We start from the raw sequence: 14,846 nt of genomic DNA, 5'->3' as shown, positions 1-14,846 counted from the left end.
TTCTCTCCATTTAGAGTGATATTGGCTGTTGGCTTTGCATAGATGCCCTTTATTATGTTGAGGAATTTTCCTTCAATTCCTATTTTGGTAAGAGTTTTTATCATAAATGGGTGTTGAACTTTGTCAAATGCCTTTTCTGCATCTATTGATAAGATCATGTGGTTTTTATCTTTTGTTTTATTTATATGATGGATTACATTAATGGTTTTTCTGATATTAAACCAGCCTTGCATACCTGGTATAAATCCCACTTGATCAGGGTGAATTGTTTTTTTGATGTGTTGTTGGATTCTATTGGCTAGAATTTTGTTGAGGATTTTTGCATCTATGTTCATGAGGGATATAGGTCTAAAATTTTCTTTTTTTGTAATGTCTTTACCTGGTTTTGGTATCAGGGAGATGGTAGCTTCATAAAATGAGTTGGGTAGTATTCCGTCTTTTTCTATGCTTTCAAATACCTTCAGTAGTAGTGGTGTTAAGTCTTCTTTGAAGGTTTGGTAGAACTCTGCAGTGAAGCCGTCTGGGCCAGGACTTTATTTTGTTGGAAGTTTTTTGATTACCGTTACAATCTCTTTTTTTGGTATGGGTGTATTTAGTTGTTCTACTTCTGAATGTGTTAGTTTAGGTAGGTAGTATTTTTCCAAGAATTTATCCATTTCTTCTAGGTTTTCAAATTTGTTAGAGTACAATTTTTCGTAGTAATCTGAAATGATTCTTTTAATTTCATTTGGCTCTGTTGTGATGTGGTCCTTCTCGTTTCTTATTCGGGTTATTTGTTTCCTTTCCTGTTTTTCTTTAGTCAGTCTAGCCAATGGTTTATCAATTTTGTTAATTTTTTCAAAGAACCAGCTTTTGGCTTTGTTAATTTTTTCAATTGTTTTTCTGTTCTCTAATTCATTTAGTTCAGCTCTAATTTTTATTATTTGTTTTCTTCTGGTGCCTGATGGGTTCTTTTGTTGCTCACTTTCTATTTGTTCAAGTTGTTGGGACAGTTCTCTGATTTTGTCTCTTTCTTCTTTTTGTATGTGTGCATTTATCGATATAAACTGGCCTCTGAGCACTGCTTTTGCTGTGTCCCAGAGGTTTTGATAGGAAGTATTTTCATTCTCGTTGCTTTCTAAGAATTTCCTTATTCCCTCCTTGCTGTCTTCTATAACCCAGTCTTTTTTCAGGAGGGTATTGTTCATTTTCCAAGTATTTGATTTCTTTTCCCTAGTTTTTCTGTTACTGATTTCTAGTTTCATTGCCTTGTGGTCTGAGAAGATGCTTTGTAATATTTCGATGTTTTGGATTCTGCACAGATTTGTTTTATGACCTAATATGTGGTCTATTCTAGAGAATGTTCCATGTGCACTAGAAAAAAAAGTATATTTTGCAGCAGTTGGGTGGAGAGTTCTGTATAAGTCAATGAGGTCAAGTTGGTTGATTGTTGTAAGTAGGTCTTCCGTGTCTCTGTTGAGCTTCTTACTGGATGTCCTGTCCTTCTCCGAAAAGTGGTGTGTTGAAGTCTCCTACTATAAATGTGGAGGTGTCTATCTCACTTTTCAATTCTGTTAAAGTTTGATTTATGTATCTTGCAGCCCTGTCATTGGGTGCGTAAATATTTAATATGGTTATGTCTTCCTGATCAATTGTCCCTTTTATCATTATGTAGTGTCCTTCTTTATCCTTTGTGGCAGATTTAAGTCTAAAGTCTATTTTGTCAGAAATTAATATTGCTACTCCTCTTCTTTTTTGCTTATTGTTTGCTTGATATATTTTTTTCCATCCTTTGAGTTTCAGTTTGTTTGTATCTCTAAGTCTAAGGTGTGTCTCTTGTAGGCAGCATATAGATGGATCGTGTTTCTTTATCCAGTCCGAGACTCTCTGTCTCTTTATTGGTGCATTTAGTCCATTTACATTCAGCGTAATTATAGATAACTATGTTTTTAGTGCTGTCATTTTGATGCCTTTTCATGTGTGTTGTTGGCCATTTCATTTTTCCACATACTTTTTTGTGCTGAGACGTTTTTCTTAGTAGATTGTGAGATCCTCATTTTCATAATGTTTAACTTTATGTTAGTTGAGTCGTTATGTTTTTCTTGAGTTATGGAATTGATATTCCTTTTTGTGGTTACCTTATTATTTACCCCTATTTTTCTAAGTAAGAACCTAACTTGTATCGTTCTATATCGCCTTGTATTACTCTCCATCTGGCAGTTCAATGCCTCCTATATTTAGTCCCTCTTTTTGATTATTGTGATCGTTTATCTATTGATTTCCATGATTCCCTGTTATGTGTATTATTTTGTTTATTTATTTATTTTTTAGAATTAATCTTAATTTGTTTGTTTTTGTGCTTTCCCTATTTGAGTTGCGTTGATATCAGGACATTCTGTTTTGTGACCTTGTATTGTGCTGGTACCTGATATTATTGGTCATCAGGCCAAACAATCTCCTTTAGCATTTCTTGCAGTCTTGGTTTAGTTTTTGCAAATTCTCTAAACTTGTGTTTATCTGTAAATATCTTAATTTCTCCTTCATATTTCAGAGAGAGTTTTGCTGGATATATGATCCTCGGCTGGCAGTTTTTCTCCTTCAGTGTTCTGTATATGTCATCCCATTCCCTTCTTGCCTGCATGGTTTCTGCTGAGTAGTCTGAACTTATTCTTATTGATTCTCCCTTGAAGGAAACCTTTCTTTTCTCCCTGGCTGCTTTTAAAATTTTCTGTTTATCTTTGGTTTTGGCGAGTTTGATGATAATATGTCTTGGTGTTTGTCTTTTTGGATCAATCTTAAATGGGGTTCAATAAGCATCTTGGATAGATATCCTTTCGTCTTTCATAATGTCAGGGAAGTTTTGTGTCAGGAGTTCTTCAACTATTTTCTCTGTGTTTTCTGTCCCCCCTCCCTGTTCTGGGACTCCAATCACCCACAGGTTATCCTTCTTGATAGAGTCCCACATGATTCTTAGGGTTTCTTCATTTTTTTTAATACTTTTATCTGATTTTTTTTCAGCTATGTTGGTGTTGATTCCCTGGTCCTCCAGATGTCCCAGTCTGCATCCTAATTGCTCGAGTCTGCTCCTCTGACTTCCTATTGCGTTGTCTAATTCTGTTATTTTATTGTTAATCTTTTGGATTTCTACATGTTGTCTCTCTATGGATTCTTGCAACTTATTAATTTTTCCACTATGTTCTTGAATAATCTTTTTGAGTTCTTCAACAGTTTTATCAGTGTGTTCCTTGGCTTTTTCTGCAGTTAGCCTAATTTCATTTGTGATGTCTTTAAGCATTCTGTAAATTAGTTTTTTATATTCTGTATCTGATAATTCCAGGATTGTATCCTCATTTGGGAAAGATTTTGATTCTTTTGTTTGGGGGGTTGGAGAAGCTGTCATGGTCTGTTTCTTTATGTGGTTTGATATGGACTGCTGTCTCCGAGCCATATGATGCCTTTCTTATGGGGCTTACAATCTTCTGCTTTATATTTTTGTACACATTCTGTATTTCCTACTCTATACTGTAAGCTCCTAGAGAACAGTCATATCAGATTCTAGTCCCATTTTGTAAACAAGGAAATCAAGGTTCAGTGAGGTTCTAATGGTTTCAGTTCAATTAAATTAAAAAAGTAATTATTGATCCATCAACTGGCAAATGGATAAACAAAATGTGGCATATCCATACACTGGGAAATTTTTCAGCTATAAAAAGGAATAAAGTACTGATACATGCTACAAAGTGAATGACCCCTGAAAATAAGCTAAGTGAAAGAAGCCAGATACAAAAGATTACATATTGTATGACTCCATTTATATGAAATGTCCAGAATAGGCAAATCCATAGAGACAGAAAATACATTAGTGGCTGCCAGGGGTTAGAGGTGAGAGGGGAGAGGAGCTATGTGGAATGATGGCAAGGGAAGTGGAGTTTCCCTTTGGGGTCATAAAAATGTTCTAAAACTGACTGTGGTGATGTTTGCACAACCCTGTTAATATATTAAAAACCACTGAAGCGGGTGAATTGTATGGTATTTTAATTATACCTCAATAAAGCTGTTACACATATTTTTAAAAGTAATCACTGAGCTACGACTATGTACCAGGTTCTAGTCCAGGTGTTTAGGATGCATCAGTGAATGAAGCAGACCAAAATCCCTGCCTTCATGGGGCTTACACTCTAGCAGGGGGGCACAAAAATTGATGATAAGCATAATATACAAGCGTACTCAATAAGAAGCATAATGTTAGAAGATAATAAGTATCCTGGAAAAACAGAGGGGGCTGGGGACATCAGTGGTGAGTGAGTTGCTGCTTTAAATAGACGCATTAGGGTCAGCGCCACAGAGTTTATCTGAGTAGATTTAAAGAAGGTGAAAGAGTCAGCCAAGTGGCTATCTGATGGAAGAGAATTTTAGGCAGATGTAACAGCCAAAGTAAAGGCCGCAAGGTGCGACAGTAGCTGGTGATTCTGAGGAATGGCTGGTAATTCTGAGGAAAGAAGCCAATGTGATTGGAATACAGTAAGCAAGAAGAGTGGTGGGTGATGAGAGAAGTAATAGGGGTCACGCAGGGCCTTATAGGCCATTGTAAGGGCTTGAGCTTTTACACTGAGTAAAGGGGAGCCATTGGAGGGTTTCAGAAAAGAAGAGACATGATCTGATGTGTGTTTCACAGGATCATTCTGGCTGCTTGATTGAGAAGCAGGCTGTCTGAGGATAAGAGGGTAACAGCAGGGAGGCCAGATAGGAGGCTATTGCAATAATCCACACAGGAGTTGACGGTGGCTCAGAAGAGGGTAGTAACAGAAGAAGTGGTGAGAAGTGTTCAGATTTTAGATATATTTTGAAGGTAACCCAACAGGATTTCCTGAAAGAACAGAACAGCCCTCAACTGAGATAAGAAAGACTGTGGGAAGAGCAGGCTTGGAGAAGAAGTTAAGAGTTCAGTTTTAGACATAATAGGTTTGAGGTGTCTAACCCAGTGAAGATGTCTGAAGGAGGCTGCATTTCTGAGTCTAAAGTTCTGGAGATAGTTCTGGGTAGAGATCTAAATCTGAGTGTCATTGGCATATAAAAGGTATTTAAAGCCATGAAACTAGGTGAGACCATCAAGGGAATGAATAAATGGACAAAGAAGAGAATGTACAGGGCTGGAACAGGTAAGGGAATTTGTACAGCATTTCAGTGGAGGTTTTTTGATATTACTGTTAAAATGTAAGAGGTCGATAAAAGTCATGATGACTATCAAACAATAAAAGGCCAGACTTACTGATCCTGACAGAGACTGGAGAAACCTGAGAGTATGGCCCCTGGACACTCTTTTAGCTCAGTAATGAAGTCACTCTTGAGGTTTACCCTTCAGCCAAAGATTAGACAGGCCCGTAAAACAAAACTAAACTAAATGGGCACACCAGCCCAGGGGCGAGGACAAGAAGGCAAGAGGGGACAGGAAAGCTGGTAATAGGGAACCGAAGGTCAAGAAGGCGAGACTGTTGACATGTCTTGGGGCTGGCAACCACTGTCACAAAACAATATGTGTACTAGCTGTTTAATGAGAAGCTACTCTGTCCTATAGGGTCGCTATGAGTCGGAATCGACTCGATGGCACTGGGTTCTGGGTTAGTGTGTTCTATAAACCTTTACCTAAAGAACAATAAAAAAATTTTTTTTAGACCAAAAAAAAACTCATGATGATTGTGAAGGTCAATTTGTTCTTTCTTCTCCATGTGACTCCAAGATCATAAGAGCTTCAACTACTAAAAGGTGGAATCTTGTAGCAATAATATTGATATCTTCAACTACACTAAGGAAGATGACTTGCAGAAAGTAGTTCTCAGCCACCTAAGGAGTCTAGGACCTAGGCACTGCCTGCTTCAGCCTGCCTGTCATGGATAGAACTGTATCCCCCAAAAAATCTGTCAACCTGAGTAGGCCATGATTCTCAGTATCACGTGACTGTCTACCATTTTGTCATCTGATGTGATTTTCCTACATGTTGTAAATTCTATCTCTACGATGTTAACGAGGCAGGATTAGAGGCAGTTATGTTAATGAGGTAGGACTCAATCTACAAGATTAGGTTGTGTTTTACTTAAGTCAATCTCTTTTGAGATATAAAAGACAGAAACGAGCAAAGAGACATGGGGACCTTATACCACCAAGAAAGGAGAGCTGGGAGTGCCCATCCTTTGGAGCTGGTGTCCCTGCGCTGAGAACCTCCCAGAGCAGGGGAAGATTAATGACAAGGCCCTTCCCCCAGAACTGACAGAGAGAGAAAGCTTTCCCCTAGAGCTGGCACCCTGAATTTGGACTCCTAGGCTCCTAAACGAAACCCTGGTGGCGTATTGGTTAAGTGCTACAGCTGCTATCCAAAGGGCCAGCAGTTCGAATCTGCCATGCGCTTCTTGGAAACTCTATGAGGCAGTTCTACTCTGTCCTACAGTGTCGCTATGAGTTGGAATCGACTTGATGGCACTGGGTTTGGTTTTTTGGTTTTAGGCTCCTAAACTGTGAGGGAATAAATTTATCTTTGTTAAAGCCATCCGCTTGTGGTATTTCTGTTACAGCAGCACTAGATGACTAAGATACTGCTCTTTACCATAGTTTTTCTTCTAAACCAGACCAAGCTTAAAACCTCCAGTGGATCACCATTATCTATAAGACAAACCATCAGCTTCTTATTTCAGGCTCAAACTATCAAATGGAACTAGCCATCTCCTCCCTCACGTCCCAAAGCACCTTTTATATTCCACTATACTTCCCACATTCTATCCTACTGATCTGCTTTGGGTCTTTTCCTCTTACTGAATTCTTACTGAAATAAGAGTTACATGAGCTCAGAAAAGCCTTTGTAGCCCCATCACATATCCTCTCTAGGTTCATGCTTCTTATAAATCTTTGTTGAACAAATTACCATTCATGTTTGTGATATTTATTCATACAAATCCTTTCAATGTGTGAAAAAGGGATAGACATCTAGTAAAAACTTAAATGGAATATCCCATATCTATCAAAATCAGCAACATGTGTCTTTGTTATACATAAACCCCAGCAAGTTGAGACCAATACGGTGTGCTGCCTCTCCCGGAAATGAGAAATCTCTGGGGTGAATGAGGAGTGTCTCAGGTACATTTTTTTTGTTGTTCAACATGATGTATTTCATGTAGCTACTTAATGTTAACCTCCTTCATTCACTTGAAAAACAACACCTGGATAGTCTCATTCTGACAGGACACATAGCACACTGAGAGAAGTCACAGAGAAAAGACAACACATATACAAAACAGTGTCTCAGGAACCTATAAACCACACACACACGCACACACGTGTGCAGCTACATATGTATGTTCATACACAAACACATATGCACACAAGACCTTGATCCTTTATTTCTTTAGGGTGATAGTATCACTGAGGATGGTTCTTCCTAAGACTTGTTGAAAGTTCAAATATATACACTGTTAACAATATCCCTAAGTGGTGCCTTAAGTTCAGCTCATATATTAGATGTATGTAGTCTCCAATTCTATGAAATCAAAATGGTGCCTTCTCCACACTTAGGTTACTATTTGATGGTTTGTGTGTTCTCAAAGAGCCTATGTTCACAACTTACCTGCTGTTTATTCTCTTTGGAATATGGCAACATGGTAGAAACATGAAACATGATCTCATGCCCTTGGTACACAGTATAAACTGAATGTATCCCTGTGGTATCATCTGTAAAAGACAAATATGCATTTAGTGGGCACAGAAATCCTTGAGGCCATAAGGAATAGTCTTTATTTGTGGACTGGGGGAATACAGTGCACCATGAATAAACTCTCAGGGATCACTCTGGACTAACCACATGAGTGGAAGTGACAGTATGAATCACCTAAATGTCAACTCTCTGATATATGCAGGCTTCTACCCACATGGAGAGACCTCTTCCTCTCTCTCTAAGCTGCTTACTGTCTGATTCATGCCTTGCCTCAGAGTAGGAGAGGTCATGAGACGTCTGGACTTAAAAGGAGAGTGTGTTACAATTCCTCGTGTTCCAGTTACTGCTGGAAGTGATATCGCTGGCAGAATCTAATGATTAAAAGTATGGCTTTTGGAGTTAGACAGACTTGGGTTCAAGTTCTCATTAGCTATGTTAACTTTTATTGTACCTTTCTCTGAGCTTCAGTTTTGTAATTTGAAACTGGGGATGAAAACAGTACTTAACTCATAGGGATGCTGGGAAGACTCAACAAGATTATACTTGTAAGGTGTGTAGCAAAAGGCCTGACCATAGAAAGGTCTCAATACATGGTAGTTATTACCATGATGAAGAGGCTCACTGTTGGCAATGAGGATGATGAACTTGCAGGTATTTAAGAATTGACCATGTGCGCATAAAACTTATAAGACTGAAGCTGGGGCCTGACAACTGGGGCCAAATACTCCACTCTTGGATCTGTGTGTTAAGTTACTCACAGTGCAATTTTCACAAAGTGCTTAACTTTTCCGTACTCAGAATCTGTGAAATGATGCAAATGTGGGCTGGTAGTAAGATGAGGCTCCCAAAGGATAAGGATACCTGGATATGAAGCCTATCAAATTTAGACCAAATCAGCATCATACCACCTGCCCCACTTATCTCAAGCATATACTACAAGGATCAAATAAACAACAAAAGTAAAAGCCCATGAGAAAGCTAGAAGTGCTATACAAATATAAAACTGTATAAGTGATTCCAAATCGAAACCTGTGATCTTACCTACCCTCCTTCCCAGATCCATACTCCCAAACTGCTTCTCCTCTGGCGTTCCCAACCTCAGTGTGGAGCCACGACTTACCCAGCTGCTCAGGTCAGAAACCCAGGGGCCATCTGTGGTCCCTCTTTCCTCTTTACTGCCCATGGTCAATCAGTTGCAGGATCCTGCCAACTCTACCTTTAAAATGGCTCTTGAATCAGTCCACTCCTCTGCTTTCCAAACTCCCATCCTCTCCCCAGCCAGGGCCACCATCATTGCTTGTTTGGAGTGCTGCAAGAACCTCTTAACTGGCCCCTCTTCTTACTCCTCTCTAGACCATTCACCACACTGCAGTCAGTAGATTACGCTCAAAAGTACAAATATGATCCTATAACTCTCCTACTTAAACCTTTTTAATGACATCCAAGTACATTTAGAATAAAATTATTTTTAACATGACCTCAAACTCCCTGCATGATTACCCCCTCTTCTTCCAGTCCACATTGCATCATTCTTGCTTCCTCTGCTCCCTCGGGCCACAAAAGTATTCTTTTAGTTTCTTTAACACAGCATGCTCTTTCCTGCCTCAGGGACTTCACAAATATTCTCTGTGCTTGGGATTTTCTTCTCCCCTCAAGACAAACTATTCCTATTCATCACTCCCTTGGGTCTCAAACATTACAATCTCAGGGAAGCCTTCCCTAGTCCCCAGTATGGCAAAATTCCCTATGGCACTGTGTACTTTTCCTCTTAATACCTCTAAGTACTTCATACTAAGTTATTTGATAATTATCTGCTTATGTCTGTGCTGTCCATTGGACTGTAAGTTCCTAGAAAGGCAGGGACCATGTTGGATTACCCACCACTACATTCCTGGAGACTCACATAGTCCTAACACACAGAAGATGCTCAATAATAAGCATTGATGGACAGACCACGACATCTGCCACCATCCAGGGTCTGTGTGGGTTGATTTGGTCTTACAAAGCTCAACAGAGCCACCAAATGTGTCCAATGAGCCCATGTCAGACTGGGTATCAAGCCTGACTTCCCTCCAGCCCTCTTCTGTCCATCCCTTCTTCTATCTTGGGTGTAAGTTCAAATACATATCAGGCTGACTAACAAAAGTTATACAAATTAAAACAGATTAGATCAAGGGGCAAGCTTACTTTTTGTGTCCAGACCGCCGCGGTAGCCTGTCCAGCCCTTTAGAGTGATTGTGTCACCCAGAAGATTCAAAAATTTTTGAAAAGTTTCACTTCCAATTTCTGTAGGAAGAGGCAAAGTATGAGGAAATTATGGTTATCAACAAGCTTCATTTTCTAAAAGTGCATTGAAACCACCTGAAAATTAACTAGGGCTCTGGAAATGTATGCAGTAGGTAAACAGAATCGCATTCCCTTTTTTGGGGGGCGGGGGGGACACGCAGAAAGTTCCTGAAATTCCATCTCAGGAGCCCAAAGAAAGGAAAACTACAGCACAAGACTAACCAACCTTACCACTGCCAGATTGGGACCACTGGGGTTTAGTAATATAAAACGAAAATGTTATTACTTTTGAGAAAAGAAGTTTAATTCTTGTGAAATCCAGATTTTGGGGTTCCATGGAGGTTGAGGTGACCCACATAAGTTATAGGTTTGAGATGATCTTAGAACCTTGAGCCTTGAGGAAATTGGTCATCTTTAAGTCAAGCAATAGTCAGCAATAGTCTAGATAATTAGTAAAGTTCGTTTTGCCTTAGGCATTGGGCTCTTTTGAAGAATTATCTACACGCAGTCAGTGTTGAGAAATGGAAATTCCAAGTCAGACTAGATGCTTTGTTTTAGGGCAAACTGTTATTATGTAAACACTGTTCTGGCCTCATTTCCATGGCAATGTTAATAAGACAGGGTATAAGAATCTTTGGAAGTTCTTTGGAACGTTTTTGACTCCCTAGTTGAAATATTACCTTGACTTGCAAATCATAAATTGAATAAACTTCAAACAATTTCTATTATTGGCTTAATATAATTTTTGTTTTAACACTGCTTCTATTAATAATAAACAGGCATTTTAAAATAGTTCTGAATATCAAGAAAATGACACCATTTTATAAGTCTCTCAACCATAAAAATGTCAGAGAAGAATATTCCACTGCTACTGATGCTGTGTAGAGCTGAATTCTCCCAACCCCATATGATTTCCCAGTTAAACTATCTCCAGCACCAAGCACAGTGCCTTGTATAAATGAGGTAATCAATAAATATTTACTGAATGAATGAAACTGGGCAATGAGTGCCTTACAAAATTTACCCTGAAAATTTATCCTAAAATTTCATAAAACTACTATCTGTCTCTTTGCATTAAAGAGCACAACTCAACAGAGAAGTTCAGTTTGGATTGTCAAAACTACAATAAGACAACCTACTGAATGGGAGAAAATACTGGGGAACAATACATCTGATAAGGGTTTTACAAAGCTTAACAGAGCCACCAAATGTGTCCAATGAACCCATGTCAGACTGGGTATCAAGCTTGACTTCCCTCCAGCCCTCTTCTGTCCATCCCTTCCTCTATCTTGGGTGTAAGTTCAAATACAGATCAGGCTGACTAACAAAAGAATATATAAAATATGTAATGTATAAAATATATATTATATATATATAAAATAGTATAACTGAACAACAAAAAGACAAACAACCCAATTAGAAAATGGACAAAGGACTTAACTGACATTTTTCCAAGTAAGATATAGGAATGGCCGATAAGCACATGAAAAGGTGCTCAACATCATTAGTCATTAGGGAAATGTAAACCAAAACCACAATGAGAGATCACTTCACACCCAGTAGGATGGCTATTACAAAAACAAAACAAAACAAAAAATACCAGTAAATAACAAGTGTGGGGGAGGAAGTAAAGCAATTGGGACTCTCGTACATTGCTGATTGTACGATAAAACTGTGCAGCTGCTGTGGAAAACAGTTTTGATGGTTCCTCAAAAATTTAAACATAGAATTACCAAAAACCAAAAACTAAACCAAATCTGTTGCTGTCGAGTCAATTCCAGTTCCTGAAGGACAGACTAGAACTGCCTCGTGGGTTTCCAAGGAGTGGCTGGTGGATTTCAACAGCCAAGCTGTTAGCCACTATGCCACCAGGGCCCCAACAATCCCACTCCTAGGTATATCCCCAAGAGACTTGAACACAGGAACTTAAAACAGATATGTGTACACCAATGTTCACTGTAGCACTATTCACAATCCCCCCAAATGAAAACAACCCACATGTCCATCAACAGATGAATGGATAAACAAAGTGTTGTATATACATACAATGGAATATTATTTAGCCATAAAGAGAAATCAAATTCTGATACATGCTACGACATGGATAAACCTCGAAAACAATATGCTGAATGAAATAAGTCAGATACACAAGGACAAATATTGCATGATCTCACTTATATGAAGTATCTAAATAGGCAAATGCATAGAGACAAAAATTTATTAGTGGTTACCACGTGCTGAAGGGAGGAGGGAATGGGAGCTACTGCTGAGGGGGTTCTGAGATTCTGTTTGGTGTGATGTAAAACTTTCGGAAATGGGTAGTGCTGATGGTAGCACAATATGGTGCATGTAATTAATATCACTGAATTGTACACTTAAAAATGGTTAAACAGTAAACTTTGTGTTGCATATATTTCACCACAATGAAATTTAAAAAACAAAAACTACAATAAGGCAGAACAGAGTTTCCATTCAGCAGAAAGGAGCAAGGGACTACTCACCGTTGCTGAACATTTCATCATCAGTGAGCTGTCCATCTTTGGCAAAAAGAACCCCAAACTTGAAATTCACACAGCCCTTACAATAAGACAATGAAAGGTGTTAAAATTAATTTTTACCTTCAAAGCATAAACTGTTATGAGATTATTTCATTATTTCTGTTCCTTATTTAGGAATGCAAAACTTCAGTCACCAGAATGGACTGGCCAGGTTACTTCCTCCCTCCATCCCAATTTTAACCAGTGTTAACAATGATGATTCCTTTGTTTTTATAGATTTATAGCTTACAGATGAGGGTATATGCTTTTATGTGAGTTAATTCATTTGTAATTTCATTACTAATGGTATCTGCAGGGTGCAGGTCCATTCTGTGGAAAAACACTGCTCAAAATAAATGGCCCATAGGAACTCAGGACTGGCATCATCTTTTAATTGACTTAGCAGCAACAGTCCAAACCTCAGCAAAGGAGAGCTAATTGTAATTCAGAGCTTAACACAACCATCTTTGGCTGATATCTTGTGGACTCTTTTAGAAATAGAAATGAAAATTGAAGGCAATTTATACCAAAAGCTGATTTTCTCCAATACCTAGATGTTTAATCTCAAAAAGTCAAAACAGATGTGCAAAGAAAAAAACAAAATGAAAAGCCAATCTAGAAGTAGTTAGTACAAATGTTCAGTTTACTGTCCTCAAATTTAAACACTGGATTAAAATCTGATTCTATGGGAGTGATAAACACCAAATGCAGGACAGTAGATACTACAGAGGAGGGAGAAAGAAAGAGGAATGAGATTAGGGAGTAGTTCACAGGGTCTTTTATTTTTATTTTCCCATAAACTGGGTAGTGGGTACTGGTTTTTGGGTAGTGGGTTTACATGTCTTCATCATAATATTGTCCATGCTTTTTTGTATGCCTGAGGTATTTAAAAATAAAAAATAATCTGGAAAAAAAGATCTGATGTTGCAAGGGAATCAGCCTCTGCAAGGTTGTTCGGCCTACCACTAGACAGGGGGATTCTTGGTGGTCAATTAAGGGATGGACAAGGAACAAAAGCATTTAAAGCATTGGCCAATGAGTCAGAAGTGGGATGTCAAGGCAGAATGCTAGGATTCAGGATAGCTGGATCTGGGAGAATTAAGATTCATAAAATCCAAGGGTCTAAGGCTGAGCTCTAAACATTTTTTCTGCCCCCAAGACACCCAACAGAGAGATGCACACTCATCAGTAACAGCAGTTTCCATGTAGTGGTTTCTACACAGTTAATGTAATTAATATGAAAAGATGATATACAATGGCCAATAAGCACATGAAAAGGTGCTCAACATCATTAGCTGTTAGGGAAATGTAAACCAAAACCCCAATGAGAGATCACTTCACACCCACTAGGATAGCTATTATAAAACAAAACAAAAAAAACCCCAAAATAACAAGTGTGAGGGAGTAAGTACAGAAATTGGGACTTTCATATATTGCTGACTGGACTGTAAAACTGAGGAGAGACACTGCCAAGCTTATCCCTCCACCCGGAGCTCCTCCACAGCTCTTGATATGGCCAGCTCTTTCCCATCTGCAGGCCTCAGCACAATTGTCAGTTCCCAGAGAGGCCTTTCCTGTTCTCCCAAAATAAATTTCGACGTCCTGCCCCTTCCCAAATTGTTAGCACCTGATTTACTTTCTTCATAGAACTACTCACACTCTGTGATTCTTTTATTGAACTTGCAAAGTTGTCTGTTTCCACTAAAGGAGAGACCACATATATCTTACTTTCCATTGACTCCCCAGTGCCAATCCTGCTGCTGGGCATATTGGAGATGATTAATAAATATGACAAGTGACTGTGCGCATAATGAGAAAAGAAAAAAATCGGTCAGATATGACTTATTCTTCACAAGTCCACACTGCCTCCAAATGATCACCTCTTTCTCACAAACCAGTTTTTGGTAAATTTCTTAGAATCATGTCAGAGATCTCTATCCACCTTAGGGTTCTATAGTTTGTAACTTTTCTTCCTCTATTTTGGAAATGTTGACAACAATCACATGCCTTCAAGACTCTGGTGTCTCTTCCATCCTCAGTGGTCCCTTAAAAAGCACCTACAACAGTTTGGAGTTTTGACAGTTGACCATCTTAGAATAAAAGTCCATGGACTAAAGCAGTGTTCTTAAATTGACCATGCATCAGAATCACCTGGAGGGCTTGTTAAAATATGTATTGCTAGATCCCATCCCTAGAGCTTATGACTCAATCGAAATGCCAAAAATTTGCATTTCTAACAAGCTTTCAGATGATATTGATGCTGCTCGTTCAGGGACACCCCATTGAGAACCACTGGACTAGAGGAACAAATCAGAAGGCCATCAGGAGGCCCAGGATCAGGTCCA

General features: G+C 38.8%; 1 protein-coding gene and 1 long non-coding RNA gene across 6 annotated transcripts in view; one reads left to right on the top strand and one right to left on the bottom strand.

The window, feature by feature from the left end:
* The window catches only part of GARNL3 (GTPase activating Rap/RanGAP domain like 3), a 206,986-nt gene that overhangs the window by 62,233 nt on the left and 129,907 nt on the right, over positions 1 to 14,846 (bottom strand). For all 5 annotated transcript variants that reach the window (XM_049895409.1, XM_049895412.1, XM_049895411.1 and 2 more), the window contains 3 exons: positions 12,466 to 12,541; positions 9,866 to 9,964; positions 7,592 to 7,695 (listed from right to left, as the gene is read on the bottom strand). In XM_049895409.1, coding sequence (XP_049751366.1) covers positions 7,592 to 7,695; positions 9,866 to 9,964; positions 12,466 to 12,541 — 279 coding nt within the window. The remainder of the gene's footprint in view (positions 1 to 7,591; positions 7,696 to 9,865; positions 9,965 to 12,465; positions 12,542 to 14,846) is intronic.
* LOC126082662 (uncharacterized) overlaps positions 1 to 14,846 on the top strand; it is an 86,450-nt gene that overhangs the window by 65,127 nt on the left and 6,477 nt on the right. The window lies entirely within an intron of this gene.

Source organism: Elephas maximus, chromosome 9 (genome assembly GCF_024166365.1).
Source record: "Elephas maximus indicus isolate mEleMax1 chromosome 9, mEleMax1 primary haplotype, whole genome shotgun sequence".
In the NCBI taxonomy this organism is placed as follows: Eukaryota; Metazoa; Chordata; class Mammalia; order Proboscidea; family Elephantidae; genus Elephas; species Elephas maximus.
This window is presented reverse-complemented; position numbering and strand designations above follow the sequence as displayed.